The sequence below is a fragment of the Colobus angolensis genome, unplaced genomic scaffold (assembly GCF_000951035.1).
Source record: "Colobus angolensis palliatus isolate OR3802 unplaced genomic scaffold, Cang.pa_1.0 Scaffold362, whole genome shotgun sequence".
Classification (NCBI taxonomy): Eukaryota; Metazoa; Chordata; class Mammalia; order Primates; family Cercopithecidae; genus Colobus; species Colobus angolensis.
In genome coordinates, this window is record NW_012116955.1 from 2,520,717 (window position 1) to 2,535,166 (window position 14,450).

The 14,450-nt window shown below is 37.3% G+C and overlaps 1 protein-coding gene across 4 annotated transcripts in view; it reads right to left on the reverse strand.

The window, feature by feature from the left end:
* SNX14 (sorting nexin 14) overlaps positions 1–14,450 on the reverse strand; it is a 98,764-nt gene that overhangs the window by 68,645 nt on the left and 15,669 nt on the right. For 3 of the 4 annotated variants that reach the window (XM_011953495.1, XM_011953498.1, XM_011953497.1), the window contains exons 2-6: positions 9,610–9,730; positions 7,692–7,768; positions 7,532–7,610; positions 2,958–3,001; positions 284–371 (exon numbers count right to left, since the gene is read on the reverse strand). In XM_011953495.1, coding sequence (XP_011808885.1) covers positions 284–371; positions 2,958–3,001; positions 7,532–7,610; positions 7,692–7,768; positions 9,610–9,730 — 409 coding nt within the window. The remainder of the gene's footprint in view (positions 1–283; positions 372–2,957; positions 3,002–7,531; positions 7,611–7,691; positions 7,769–9,609; positions 9,731–14,450) is intronic. The other variant, XM_011953499.1, reaches the window with a different exon arrangement.

The following is a 14,450-nucleotide window of genomic DNA, read 5'->3' on the forward strand; positions in this document are numbered from 1 at the left end:
AAGACCTAGTATTTGATAGAGCAGGGTGACTATAGTCAATAATTTAATTGTACATTTAAAAGTAAAAGAGTATAATTTGATTGTAACACAAATGATAAATGCTTGAGGGATAGATACCCCATTTTCCATGAGGTGATTATTACTTACCACATGCCTGTATCAAAGGATCTCATGTAGCCCACAAATATGTACACTTGCCATGTATCCACAAAAAATTGTTTTAAATCTCTTTCATTAAATGATAAAGCCCCAAATTCCCAAATTTCTCATCAAAAACATATACCTTGTGAATCCTTCTTATTAAGACAGATGCAAAAAACCGTAATGTTATTCTCAGTTCATCAACAAAGGATTCATCATCTGTCACATCCCTTCAATAAGGAGAAAAACAAATATTCAGAAATTCAGAGAAATACAGTTTCACTTTCTACAAACCAAGGGAAATTTTTCCTTTTTTCTGTTTACTTAAGCTACTTTTCTTTTTACATTTACAAATAATACATTTCACTGCAGAACAAAAGAAATGTATAAAAAATAAAACAAAACATCTACCATAAATCTAGCATCAAGACATAATCACTATTAACTAAATTGTAACATATATTTCCTTGCAGACATAAACAACTACATAGTCTTATTTTTACAATACTGAGATCATGTTCTAAGCAACATCAAAGAAAGTTCAAAGAAATAAAACAATGAATAACTTTGGAAAAGCAACAGAATTAATACAAAATTTTTAACTAGTTTAAAATACTTATAAAATAATATAAATTCTAAAATTAAAACAAAAAGGTATGCTCCATTTGAAAAAGAAATTAAATGAACTGAAACTCAGACATTTTGTAAAACAGAAATTCTGACAACCTTCAACTGAGGAGTTACATTTTCCCGATGTTTGAAGGGCCCTAGAATTAGAAGACTTCCCTAATTAAAGGCAAGAAAAGAAACGATGATATCTGTAAGTCAATGATGGTGTTGTTAACTTTCTTGGCAGAATAGGAAAGATAATTGTATCAACCATGCTTCCCACGATTAACCCGAAAGAAAGGGATATTACAGCATCGACAGCTACAACTGAGAAGAAAATATTTACTTTCACACTTAGAAATACAACTAGATTTTATGTCTAAAGTGTCATAATGCAGAGATGGGAGAAGGTAAGGGAGACTTCACAAAAAGACTGATTTTACAAAAGGCCTCACCATCAGTTTTAATTAAATGACAAATGCCAGATATTTAAGGCAGAAGCAAATGTTTAAATTTACATAGCTCTCCAGGAAAATATGGCATAGAAATGATATTAAATTTGTCTTAAACACTCTGGGTGAATTCAACTAGTAGCTTTTTTTTTTTTTTTTTTTTTTTCAGACGGAGTCTCGCTCTGTCACCCAGGCTGGAGTGCAGTGGCCGGATCTCAGCTCACTGCAAGCTCCACCTCCCAGGTTCATGCCATTCTCCTGCCTCAGCCTCCCAAATAGCTGGGACTACAGGCGCCCACCACCTTGCCCTGCTAGTTTTTTGTGTATGTGTTTTTTAGTAGAGACGGGGTTTCACCGTGTTAGCCAGGATGGTCTCGATCTCCTGACCTCATGATCCGCCTGTCTTAGCCTCCCAAAGTGCTGGGATTACAGGCTTGAGCCACTGTGCCCGGCTTTTTTTTTAATTAGAAATTTCAGTCAGGCATGGCGGCTCATACCTATAATCCCAATACTTTGGGAGGCTGAGGTGGGCAGATCACTTGAGGTCAGGAGTTTGAGACCAGCCTGACCAACATGGCGAAATCCCATCTCTACAAAAAATACAAAAATTAGCCCGGCATAGTGGCGCACACCTGTAATCCCAGCTTCTTGGGAGGCTGAGGTGGGAGGATGGCTTTAACCTGGGAGGTAGAAGTTGCAGTGAGCTGAGATCACGCCGCTGCACTCCAGCCTAGGCAACAGAGCAAGACTCCATCTCAAAAAAAGAAAAGAAAAGAAAAGAAAATTCAAAATAGACTGAATCAATATAAAACTAGGGTAGATGTCATTAAACATCATATGTATAAGTCATGGAGGTGCAAGTGTTCAAATATATGTTAAACACATGATGCTGATTTAAGAAAATATGTATTTATGGCCAGGTGCGGTGTCTCAAGCCTGTAATCCCAGCACTTTGGGAGGCCGAGGTGGGTGGATCAGGTGGTCAGGAGATTGAGACCATCCTGGCTAACACGGTGAAACCCCGTCTCTACTAAAAAATACAAAAAAAACTAGCCAGGCGAGGTGGTGATTTAAGAAAATATGTATTTATTACATGATATAAGTTGGATCTAATTTCAAAATAGATTTCTGTCAAATCTAAAGTATTTCTGTATCTTCAAAAGTATAAGGCTCTTGTACATACATGGCATACACCAAAAACAAGGTACTTGGGGGGAAAAAAAAACATTAATTCTCCAGGAAAACTACTGAAGCTATCTTTCAATTTAATGAAATATGTGAATACAGATTCCCCTCCAAAAGGTATAATTATATCAAATGTGAAAACTGCATACAAAATTATTAAATCACTATATTTAGAAGTTATAAGGAATTCTACAAGTTACTTTTCTTTCAAAACACAGACTAAGTTTTCTTCCTCTTTACTACCACCAAATTATTAACTGACTGATGCCTACATCAGTGGTTCTTAACTAGGGCCAATTATGCCTTCCAGGTCATATCTGGCAACCTCTGAAGACATTTTTATTGGTCACAACTGGTGGCAGAGATGTCTGCTACTAGCTAATGGGAGAGGCTGGGGTGCTAATTATGTAATGCACAGTACTGCCCCCACCACAAATAATTATTTTGGCTAAAATGTCAACAATGACAAAGTTGAAAAATCCTGGTCTACACCAAAAACATGTCATTAACATGCTTAACTTAGTAGTTTTCACTGTATCAAAGAAAAAAGATCTTATAAAAAGAACATACCTGTACCATGGATAAACGAAGTTTTCCAACACTAATTCAAGAACCTGCATAAAAATTGTTTTTTAAAGAAAAATAAAATGAATTAGTTTTTGGAAAATAAATTATTTGGTAATATGTAACATTACCAAGAACCAATTTTATTATCACAAATAATGACAGCAGGCCAGCAGCAGTGGCTCACACCTGTAATCCCAGCACTTTGGGAGGTCTAAGCAGGTGGATGGCTTGAGTTCACGAGTTAGAGACCAGCCTCGGTAACTTGATGAAACCCTGTATCTACAAAAAACACAACAATAAGCTGGGGGTAGTGGCGTGTACCTGTAGTCCCAGCTATCTGGGGGGCTGAGACAGGAGTTTCACTTGAGCCTGAGAGGCAGAGGTTGCAGTGAGCCAAGATGTTACCACTGCACACCAGCCTGGGCAACAGAGTGAGACTCTGTCTCAAAAAAAAAAAAAACAAATAACGACAGTAATATAATACTTTCACATGACAAAATGTATATTTCAACCTTATATGATTGTGAGGATCAAAGAAAACATATGAGAAAACACTTAGAAAATCATAAAAATTTCACAAATAGGAAAAGTTATTATTAGAACGGCATGCACATATTTCTAAATATTTCCATAATCAAACAAAAAGTCAAATAAATTGGCCTGACTCTGAAGCTTAACTGAACCAAAAATGTGCTATGGAAAGAAGAAAAACAGCAAGTTAGTCCTTTCCATCCCTAACTTTATAAGTCAGTATTTTCAGAATATCATGAAGAAACAAGCAGCTAAGATTTATGTAAGGGGTCAAAATTAGGTGTTAGTGGTTACCTTTGAAGGGAGTATAGTGGCCACAGGGGAACATGAAGGGGAGTTCTGGGATGCTGGTAATGTTTTGTTTCCTGATCTGAATGCTGGTTACACAGATATGTTCACTTTGGGAAAATTTTACCTGTATACTCAAATCAGTACGTAAGTTATGTAAGTGAAAAAGTAACAAAACAAAATAAAACAAACCATGGGTGTTAAATCTTCCATTTCTTGGATTTGGGTGTAGCAGTATGTCATAATTTTTACAAGGAGTTGCAACATTGGGCAGTAACTTACAAAAGCAGGGAACAAAACGACATTATCTAATCTAATGCTTCCAAAATCAGATCATATATTTTCTCTGGCAACAATAATAAAGGTTGCGAATTTTCTAGTTTAAATATTAAGGGAACAATAATTAAGATGCTTTAGTACAAACACTAAGCATTGTTTATATGTGTTGGGAAATGAAAATACATATAAACAGGGATAACAATGAATAGGATAGAGAGAAGAGACTAGAACAAGTTATCGTTAAACATTTGTTCTTCCTTTATTCCCCACATCCAACCAATCAAGTCCTACTGATTTTATATCCTAAGTAGTGTTTTTCTTTTCTTTCTCTTTTTTTTGAGACGGAGTTTCACTCTTGTTGCCCAGGCGGGAGTGCAATGGCGTGATCTCGGCTCACCTCAACCTCCGCTTCCAGGGTTCAAGCGATTCTCCTGCCTCAGCCTCCCGAGTAGCTGGGATTATAGGCATGTGCCACAACAACCAGATAATTTTGTGTTTTTACAAGAGATGGGGTTTCTTCATGTTGGTCAGGCTGGTCTCGAACTCCCAACCTCAGGTGATCCGCCCACCTCGGCCTCTCAAAGTGCTGGGATTACAGGCGTGAGCCACCGCGCCCAGCGGGTCCTCATTTTCTTACCCCTTATATTGCAGCAATGGCCACTCAACTCCCTGCTTCCAAGCTCACTCCCCTTCATCCTAAATAGAGCTGCCAAAGTAACCTAAAACATACATTTGACCACATCATCCTCTTGCATGAAATCCTCAATATATAAGAAAGGTGAAACTGCACTGATTTTGAAAGGGACCTGCTGGCATGAAGCAGTTGCATTACTTCCTTTTCACTCCCAGGGTACCGTATGAGTCACATCTGAAAATTCTAGAAAATCATCGACTTCCAGGATCAATTAATTTAAGTTCCATCAGCATAGCCTTTAAAGTCATTTGATAGTCTTATTTCTAAAGGGCCATATACAATCCTGATTAAGAACTTAACCAGACCTGAGTTTTTTATTGAGTTCTGTAATCAACCAAATATGAAACTTGAGAAAATTACTAAAATTCTAAATTCCATTTACCTTTGGTAAAATTATCAATAATAGTACCCACTTCATAGGTTATATGTAGATTACATGAAATAATGAGCTTAGGACAATGCCTAATATACAGTAAGTATGTCATAAATACTAGCTATTAGAATATTGTTTCCTTATTGCCCATATCCTCCCTCACACTTTACTCTCCAGTTTGCTGAACATTCCACCTTGTTTCAAGCCTCTCTTTCCTTTTGAAAGCTCTACCCAAATCCTGAAATACCCTTTCCCACACTATTAGTCTGGCAAACCTCTAGTTCTCCGATCTCATTGTCCCTCTCAATAGTTATGAACTTCTCCTCTATACTAATCTATACATTTTAATTTTTTTTCCATTATTGCCTGCATTAAATTATATTGTGATTACCTGTTTATATGCCTGCCTCCACTTCTAGACTAAAGTTCCTTGTAGAAAGGGACCATATCTTCACTTTTAATCACTAGGGCCTAGCCCAGTTCCTACCTATAAGATACCAAAATATGTTCTTAAATGTGACAGCTAACATTTACTGAGCACCAGTATGTGCCAGGTACTGGACCAAGGGTTTTATACAAGTCCTTTCATTTTTATGAATGAAGGACATGTCAAAGACTCAAATAATACTCTTGTTAGAAGTTTTCTTCAACAAACCTCAACTTGGCACTCTCCAACAGAAATATAATGTAAGTCACACATTAATTTTAAATTTTCTAGTAGTTACATTTTTTACAAAGTAAAAAGAAACAAGTGAAACTAATTGTATATTTTATTTAACCCAACACATCCAAAATATTATCATTTCAACATGTAATCAATATAAAAAATGAGATACTTGGCCAGGCACAGTGGCTCACTCCTATACTACCAGCACTTTGGGAGGTCGAGGCAGGTGGATCACAAGGTTACGAGTTCAAGACCAGCCTGGCCACTATGGTGAAAACCTGTCTCTACTAAAAATACAAAAATTGGCTGGGCATGGTGGTGTGCACCTGTAGTCCCAGCTACTTGGGAGGCTGAGGCAGCAGAATCGCTTGAACCCGGGAGGCGGAGGTTGCAGTGAGCCAAGATCACGACACTGCACTCCAGCCTGGGCAATAGAGTGAGACTCCGTCTCAAAAAAAAAAAAAACAAAAAAAACTTTACAATCTTTTTTTCTAAGTCTTTTCTTACGAAATCTTCAAAATCCACTATACATTTTATACACAGAACACATGTCAACTTGGACTAGCACACTTCAAGTGTTTATTAATAACCACATGTGGCTAGGAGCTACCATATTAGAAGTCTTAAATCAGGGCATCTTCAAGATGAAAAAGGCCTTAGAGGCCGGGCACGGTGGCTCACGCTGTAATCCCAGCACTTTGGGAGGCCAACGTGGGTGGATCACGAGGTCAGGAGATCAAGACCACATCCTGGCTAACACAGTGAAACCCCGTCTCTACTAAAAAGATTTAAAAAAAAAACTAGCTGGGCACGGTGGTGTGCGCCTGTAGTCCCAGCTACTCGGGAGTCTGAGGCAGGAGAATCGCTTGAACCCGGGAGGCAGAGGTTGCAGTGAGGTGAGATCGTGCCACTGCACTACGGCCTGGGTGACAGAGCAAGACTCCATCTCCAAAAAAAAAAAAAAAAAAAAAAAAGGCCTTAGAGAAGCAAAGAAAAAAATGCCAAGTTTTAATGGGCTTTTATGCAGGATACAAAATGAGAGAAAGAAGAATTAAGTGGGATTCAGATGCCTACTGCTATTCTTCAACTAATTAGCATCCAATTTAATTCAATACACTTTGATCAGCTACCAACAATATACGTGACCTGATACTTGGTGCTAGGAACAAATAAGACCCCATTCCTTGCCTTCAGGGACTTGAGTGTTTGTCAAATCCACTGAGAAGACAAGTCTCTAAAACAACTAAAACATGTTACCAAAAAGATACATATAAAATCTGACTATAACAAAGATAAGAGAACATGCTTTCCATTCCTGTATTATGCAGAAATAGTGAAAAATATCCCATTCCCTTCTCTACTCTTTGGTTAGTGTCAAAACTGGGGTAATTGTTCAGTAAGATATATATTGATTTGTTCCTTGCAGCCCAGGGTTCCTTTTGGAATTACAAAATGATATTTCTGCTGCTCTATCATAAAGATGACTGTTTTCATCTTTATGACTGTTTCAGATAAACCAGTGCTTTCCTTAGCTGAAAATGTCTAAATTAAACATGAGATTCAAAAGCATTTCTAACTTACTATTCAAGGTGTTTAGTCTGCAATAATCAACTACCTAACTCAGAACTGATTTAAGTGACATGTATTAAGATGCTCCATAATTAAATTTTTTGATAAAAAATTCTGCAAAAATTTTCCACAGGCATTTAACACTTTCTATTAATAATATTAACTAAATCAGTTACCTCTGAGAGAGATGCATCAACTTTGGAAGAAATTTTCAGGTCTAGCCATGGCTGGTAGTTTTCAAGTAGCAAAGAAGGCCTAAAGAAAAATTATACAACTAAATCACTTGAAATCCAAATGTAATTAGAAGGATCAACAAATAAAAAAAATTTAACTTACCTATGTCGTTTACATTTCACTTTACCACAAACAGCACAGCTATGACCTTGAGGAAATAATTCCTGAAGTCCTAACTGCTAAAAAAGGAAAATGAGAGGTGGTGGGGAGATCTGTCTTTACATATCATCTTTATTGAAAAGAATCAACTTTTCAGAAGTTTTTAAAATCAATGTATAAATTCAAAGAACATTTTCTGTCTACTTTAACAGTGAAATCTTTCTTTGTAATACATAATACTGGCTAAACTAAACTGTCAGAGAAGAAAATACCAGATGAAATGCCTTATAATACCTAACCCAAATTTCCAAGTTTAAAGTTAAAATCAATTGTTATGATCACTTTAAAAAGCTTCAGTCTACATTTGAAAGTGATAACTTGGCCAGGCACAGTGGCTCACACCTATAATCCTAGCACTCTGGGAGACCAAGGCAGGTGGATGGCTTGAGCCCAGGAGTTTGAGGCCAGCCTAGGAAACATGGTAAAACACTGTCTCTACCAAAAAAAAAATTAGATAGGTGTAGTGGCACATGCCTATAGTCCCAGCTACTCAGGAGGCTGAGGCAGGAGGATCTCCTGAGCTCAGTAGTTTGAGGCTGCAGTAAGCTGTGATCCTGCCATTGCACTCTAGCCTGTGTAACTCTAGCCTGTCTCAAAAAAAGAAAGAAAAAAGAAAGTGACACTCTACTGCAAAGGTATAATACAAAAAAACTATTTTCTCTTTCTCCAAAATCTTGAATTCAATGACAAAGGTACGAGGTAACTACTACGGTTCCTGATCAAATATGGGGCACCACTTTCAGTTGTGTTTCCTCTGAGTAGAAATACCAACAAACCCAAGACAAGATACTACATCAACTTAAAGAATTATTAAGACTTAAAGATATCCCACTAGGCCAGGTGCAGTGGATCACGCCTGTAATCCTAACACTTTGGGAGGCCGAGGCAAGTGGATCACCTGAGGTCAGGAGTTCGAGACCAGCCCGGCAAAAACAGCAAAACCCCCATCTCTACCAAAAATACAAAAATTAGCTGGGCATGGTGGCATGTGCCTGTAATCCCAGTTACCTAGAAGGCTGACAGGCAGGAGAATCACTTGAACCCGGGAGGCGGAGGTTGCAGTGAACCAAAATGGCACCACTGCACTCCAGCCTGGGTGACACAGAAAGACTTCATCTCAAAAAAAAAAAAAGAAAAAGAAAAAGATATCCCACTAAACCCTAAACTACAGACCAGAACCTTGCTCTACAGAGATAGATTCACCACATTACCACCCTTCATTAGATTTCAGAAATAAATTACTTTGGTTATACAAACTGCCTAATTATATCTCTGTTTCTATGAAGCACACAAACATTTAAGAATTTAACAGGATTAGATCATTTAACCCAGAATTTCCAGAATCTGTGCCTCAGAATGAGCTGGAAGGCTTCTAACAAGTATTGATAACAAGGCTTTAACCCAGAACTATTCAATCAAAATCTGGTGGTACACCCCAGGAATCTGGTTAATTCCCCAGGAGATTTACTGTAAAACCAGCTTTGTGAACCTCTGATTTAATTTATTGTCCTCATGGTTAATAGAGGACACCCTAAAATTGTGGATTCCAACTTTCTGAAACTTTTGTACAATAATTTCTCTTTATAGCTCCTCTAGGAGAACTGTATGCCTTAAAAGCATACACATATACAAATCTTATTTTGAAAATTTTCTAATAGACTTCCATTATTAAATAATTAGATGGATTTTTTTAAATCACTGATTTTAGTACAGTACCTAAAAAAAAAAAGAGAAGAAATTAAAAGAAAAGTTTTATAAATTAAAAAAATACACTGCTTTAGCAGGCTTTCAAATAATAAACAGCTTAGGCTCATACACATTGATCACATTGATTCTTAACAATAAGAACATATCATTTTACCTTGGGTTTGTATTTTATTGTGAAGAAAATATTTGGTAAGAGAGAATCAGGTCCTAGTGAGCAGTAGAATGTAACAACTCCAGCAACAAATGACCAGAAGATCATTAAAACATGAATATACCTTAAAAATAAATGAAAATAATTATTAGAACCAAAGAAAATGCATAATTCTAAGTTACTGAGTCACTGATTTAACAAGCATTCATTAAGCACCTACAATATCAGATTGATGCAATTTTCCAATTATGATTAATTTTCTGTAATGTATTAAATACAAGAATCATAAAATGTATGCTATCAAATATATACTTCATTTAAAGTATAAGGAAGCATAAATGATCAATATTTCATAACTGGTACCTATGTTTAACTAGTCTATACTACATTCTTCCAGAATACCTTCTGATGATATTGTAGTATTCATATCCCACCAAAATTCTGATTATTTTTCACTAAATCAACAAAATTTTACTAAGTATTACCTATTTTGTTCTAGACAGAGGTAGGCCCTGGGAATATAGTAAGGAACTGCACTGCATAGTCTCTACCTGCATGGAAAACACTGTCTAGTAGTGGTGACACGTAAGTAAAAATAAGCACAATACTGTGTGATCACATATGTGATATTACGACAGAAAATTTATATGATATGGGAATATCACAGGCTGATTAACAAATCTGAAAAGAACAGAAAAATTTTTTTCAGAGAAAGCAATATCTACAGAAAAACTTAAAGGGTAAGTAGGAGCAAATAAACAGAAGAGGATAGGATAGAGTTATGCGGAGAAGAGGCAGGGGAATTCAAACTTGAGAGAAACACATGGGCTTAGGTCTGTGTGAGCACAGTTCCAAGGAAGAAGGCCTTAAGATGAATCTAAAAGCAAAAGCAGAAGCCAAATAATACAGTATTATACAATAGGCAATGTGTGTCTTAATACAGGCAATCCTCACATTGCACAGTTCTGATATGCAAAAATTTCAGATACCATGATTGTACTAAATAACACCAGTCCCCCACAACACAGTTCAAATGCCAACGACCACAGTATTATATATTAAACCATGAGTAATTGGATAAAGTACAAACTCTGCTGCTACCTCATCAGTCCACAAATCACTATATAAATAACAGATGTGCATCATGATCAGCGACCAATCACATTGGTTCTGTCAGTGACAGGTCACTCACTGCAAATTAGTGTTCTTCAGTGCATACACAGACAGGAAACCATGAAGTTGTGTTACCTCCTTGTCTCCCAATAATAAATCTGCAATACATTTTACAAAAATGGCCATTGGCCCACAAATATTAAAGAGAAACAAAGAAATGAACAGTGATAATGCAAGAAGTAAAATTCAAATCAAATGTAAATGAAGTTACAGAAGAAACAGTTGACTGTGGGAATGATGACAATGCTGCTGTTCCACAGATTCTATGCAGCCAGAGAAAGGTAGTGAACTTACTGACGTCAATGAGAAGAGTGGTTGTGGCACAAGGATGAAAATGTCCCAGAAGAAGTGATACCAGCAAAGGAACTCTTGGAGATTTCACAACATTGGATACAACACTGAAAGTTGATCCAAACTTAGGAGTATGGTAATTCACGTATGCATGAAAAAGATATTCACTCCATATCCCATGTTATCAGATGAGAAGAGGACAAACACTGTTTAAGTTACTCTTAATATATTTTTTACAAAGAAATAAAACACTTTAATTTTCACTGTTTCTAATGTTTAAAATTACAGTGTACTACTCATTTTACTATTTTTTCATTTCCCTATACTATTATAACTGACAATGAGTTTTCAATGTTTTGACAAAATTTTTAAAAACTCAATCATAATTTTCCCATTGATTAAAACCATTTTGCACAGTTTCTGCTTGCACAATCATTTTTACAGACCCTCATTACCAGACAAAGCAGGGACTGCCTGTATTATCTTACAAGAAAATGCACTGTAGGGATCTAATAATTTGTAGCTTCAGTAGTGACTACCATCCCTTCTGCAAAGTGTTCTTTCTTTACACTCTCTATTCATGAAGTTTAAATGGGAACAAGAGCTTTTATCTCCTTAAGATTCTATCTCCCTCACTCAAGACCAGATTAAGAATAGACAAAATGACAACAACAACAAAATAGGCCAATCACAGCATCTTCTTCCCTACCTACAGCTGACTGGTTCAGGGATGGACACCATCTGAAACAACCTGGTGGGTAACAGACATTTTAAACAGAGTAAATTGCATGAACTGGGGTCCAACCAGTCTCACTCATTTCATGATGGTAGAAATGTGAAGCTGTAATAAAACTGACAGCCATATGCTTTGTCACTTAAAGGAAAGAGGAGTGAGAAGAGAATGATGCCAGAATTCAGAGAGGAGGAGAAAAAGGAAGGGGAAGAAAGTATTGGCAGTATTCCAAATCCTGGTTCCATGTGTTTCTGGGGCCCAGCTACACTCCAGTTATTTCTGCACTTACAAAACCTTCCAAGGCTTGCCCTTTGTTAAACCTAGCATGAGCTGAGTTTCTGTTATCTACCATCAAGAGTAATACCTATGAGACAATGAAGAGATTTAAGATTTTAAAGAATTCTCAAGAGTTGTCAGGAGGATATCATTAGATTAAATAATAGGAAGACCACTCTGGCTGAAATACGGAGAATGGCCTAGACCGGAAACACACAGGCTAGTTAGAAAACTGTTGCAGTAATCTATGAGAGTCAGTGATGGTCTAAACTAGGAAAGAGATTTAGAGATCTTAAAAAGTGAATTATTTTGAGAGATACTGGGAGGAAAAATTAAGAAGATTAAGTAGTTGATTAGATGTGAGCAGAAGGGGCCAGGTACAGTAGCTCATACCTGTAATCCTAAGACTCTGGGAGGCCAAGGCAGGCAGATCACTTGAGGTCAGGAGTTTGAGACCAGCCTGGCCAACATGGTGAAACCCCATCTCTACTAAAAATAAAAATAAAAATTAGCTGGGCATGGTGGCACATGCCTGTAATCCCAGCTACTAGGGAAGCTGAGGCAGGAGAATCACTTGAACCTGGGAGGTGGAGGCTACAGTAAGCCGAGATCACGCCACTGCACTCCGGCTGGACAACAGAGCGAGACTACGTCTAAATAAATAAATACATAAATAAAGTAAGCAGAAGAGAAAGATGAAAAATCAGTTCTCTTTGGACATGTTAAGTTCCAGGTATTTTAAAACATGCTATACAGAAATGTTCCACAAGCACCTAAATATTGGGTAGTCTCAATCTCTGGAGAGAATATGGGCTAAGGATGAAGATTTAGAAATTATCAACATAAATATCACTGAAACCATAGGAATAAATGACATGACCCAGGGAGAATCTACAGAGTTAAAAAAGAAATGAGCATAAGATATTTAAGAACTAGGCAGAGGAAAAGAAATTTATAAAGGAATCAAGCAATCAGAAGAGTTGGAAAGAAAACCAAGGATCAAGTCATAAAAATTGGCAAGGTCAAAAACAAACAAACAAACAAACAAAAAACTCTACAGAAATGAAGTGGACAACATGACCAAATGTTTGTAAAATAAAGATTGAGAGGTGTCCATTAGTTTTCACGATAAAAGAGGCACTGATTAACTAGGTAAAAACAATTTTAGAATGGCAAAGGGCTACAACAGATTGAGGAGTGAGATGGAGGTGAGGAAGCAGGATTGGTAAATGTAGATAATTCTCTTTCTAAATAAAAGGAGAGCTAACACAGTAACTGCAGGGGACAATAAGTTAAGGTTTTTGGTTAAAAACTTGATGACATTTAAATGGTGATATAGGAGAAAAGGAGGCAAGAGGGAAAGAAGTAGAAAAACAGAAATAGTTGGGTGAATAATATCTTATACAAGATAGGAGTTGTTAGGATCCAGAGTCTAAATGGAAGAAACAGTTATAAATTATAGAGATATCTCTTTCCCAATACTACACAGCATGCATAGAAGAATGAATATGCAATTACATTTGTAGATTTGCTAACAAGAATTGAAAGCCATATAATGGCTTTTAAATAAACCAGGAGATCCTGAGAGTAAATGACAAAGGTAGCATGACAGGGAGTAAATAACAGAGGGGAAAACGGGGGAAGACGGGGGAAATTCTGACACAGTTGCCACGGAGAAGGGAAGAGAAGTTCCTGGGGAACTGCTAGACATTACTGAGGCTGAAGACAATGAACTTTCAGTTGTGGGATCTTTTCCAGCAATATTCAGTTTTCAGAATATGAACCTAAAAAAAGCAAACAGCATCACTGATCCCAGATTTGGATTTTGACAGATGAGTAGAATGGAAGGTATGGAGTTAAGGATACTGCATGAAGCCTCTGATGGACCAGGCTATGTATCTAAGCTAGACTGACTCTAAACTGCATCAGAAAGTAACTAACAACAGAAGAGGGACAACATATAGAAAGAGAGTAGAGTCAGGAGATTGAAATGTCAAGAAGCAGGGACAGTGTGACTGACTAAATGAAAGAAGCTGACACTGGTGAGTAAGTGACATATTTGATTCTTAAGATTTCAGAGGTAGCCGGGCACAGTGGCTCACGCCTGTAATCCTAGCACTTTGGGAGGCTGAGGTGGGCAGATCACCTGAGGTCAGGAGCTCGAGACCAGCCTGGTCAATGTGGTGAAACCACATCTCTACTAAAAGTACAGAAAAATTAGCCAGGCATGGTGGTGTGTGCCTGTAATCCCAGCTAGTCAGGAGGCTGAGGCAGGAGAATCATTTGAACCCAAGAGGCGGAGGTTGCAGTGAACCAATATCACAACACTATACTCCAGCCTGGGCGACAGAGCGGGACTCTGTCTAAAAAA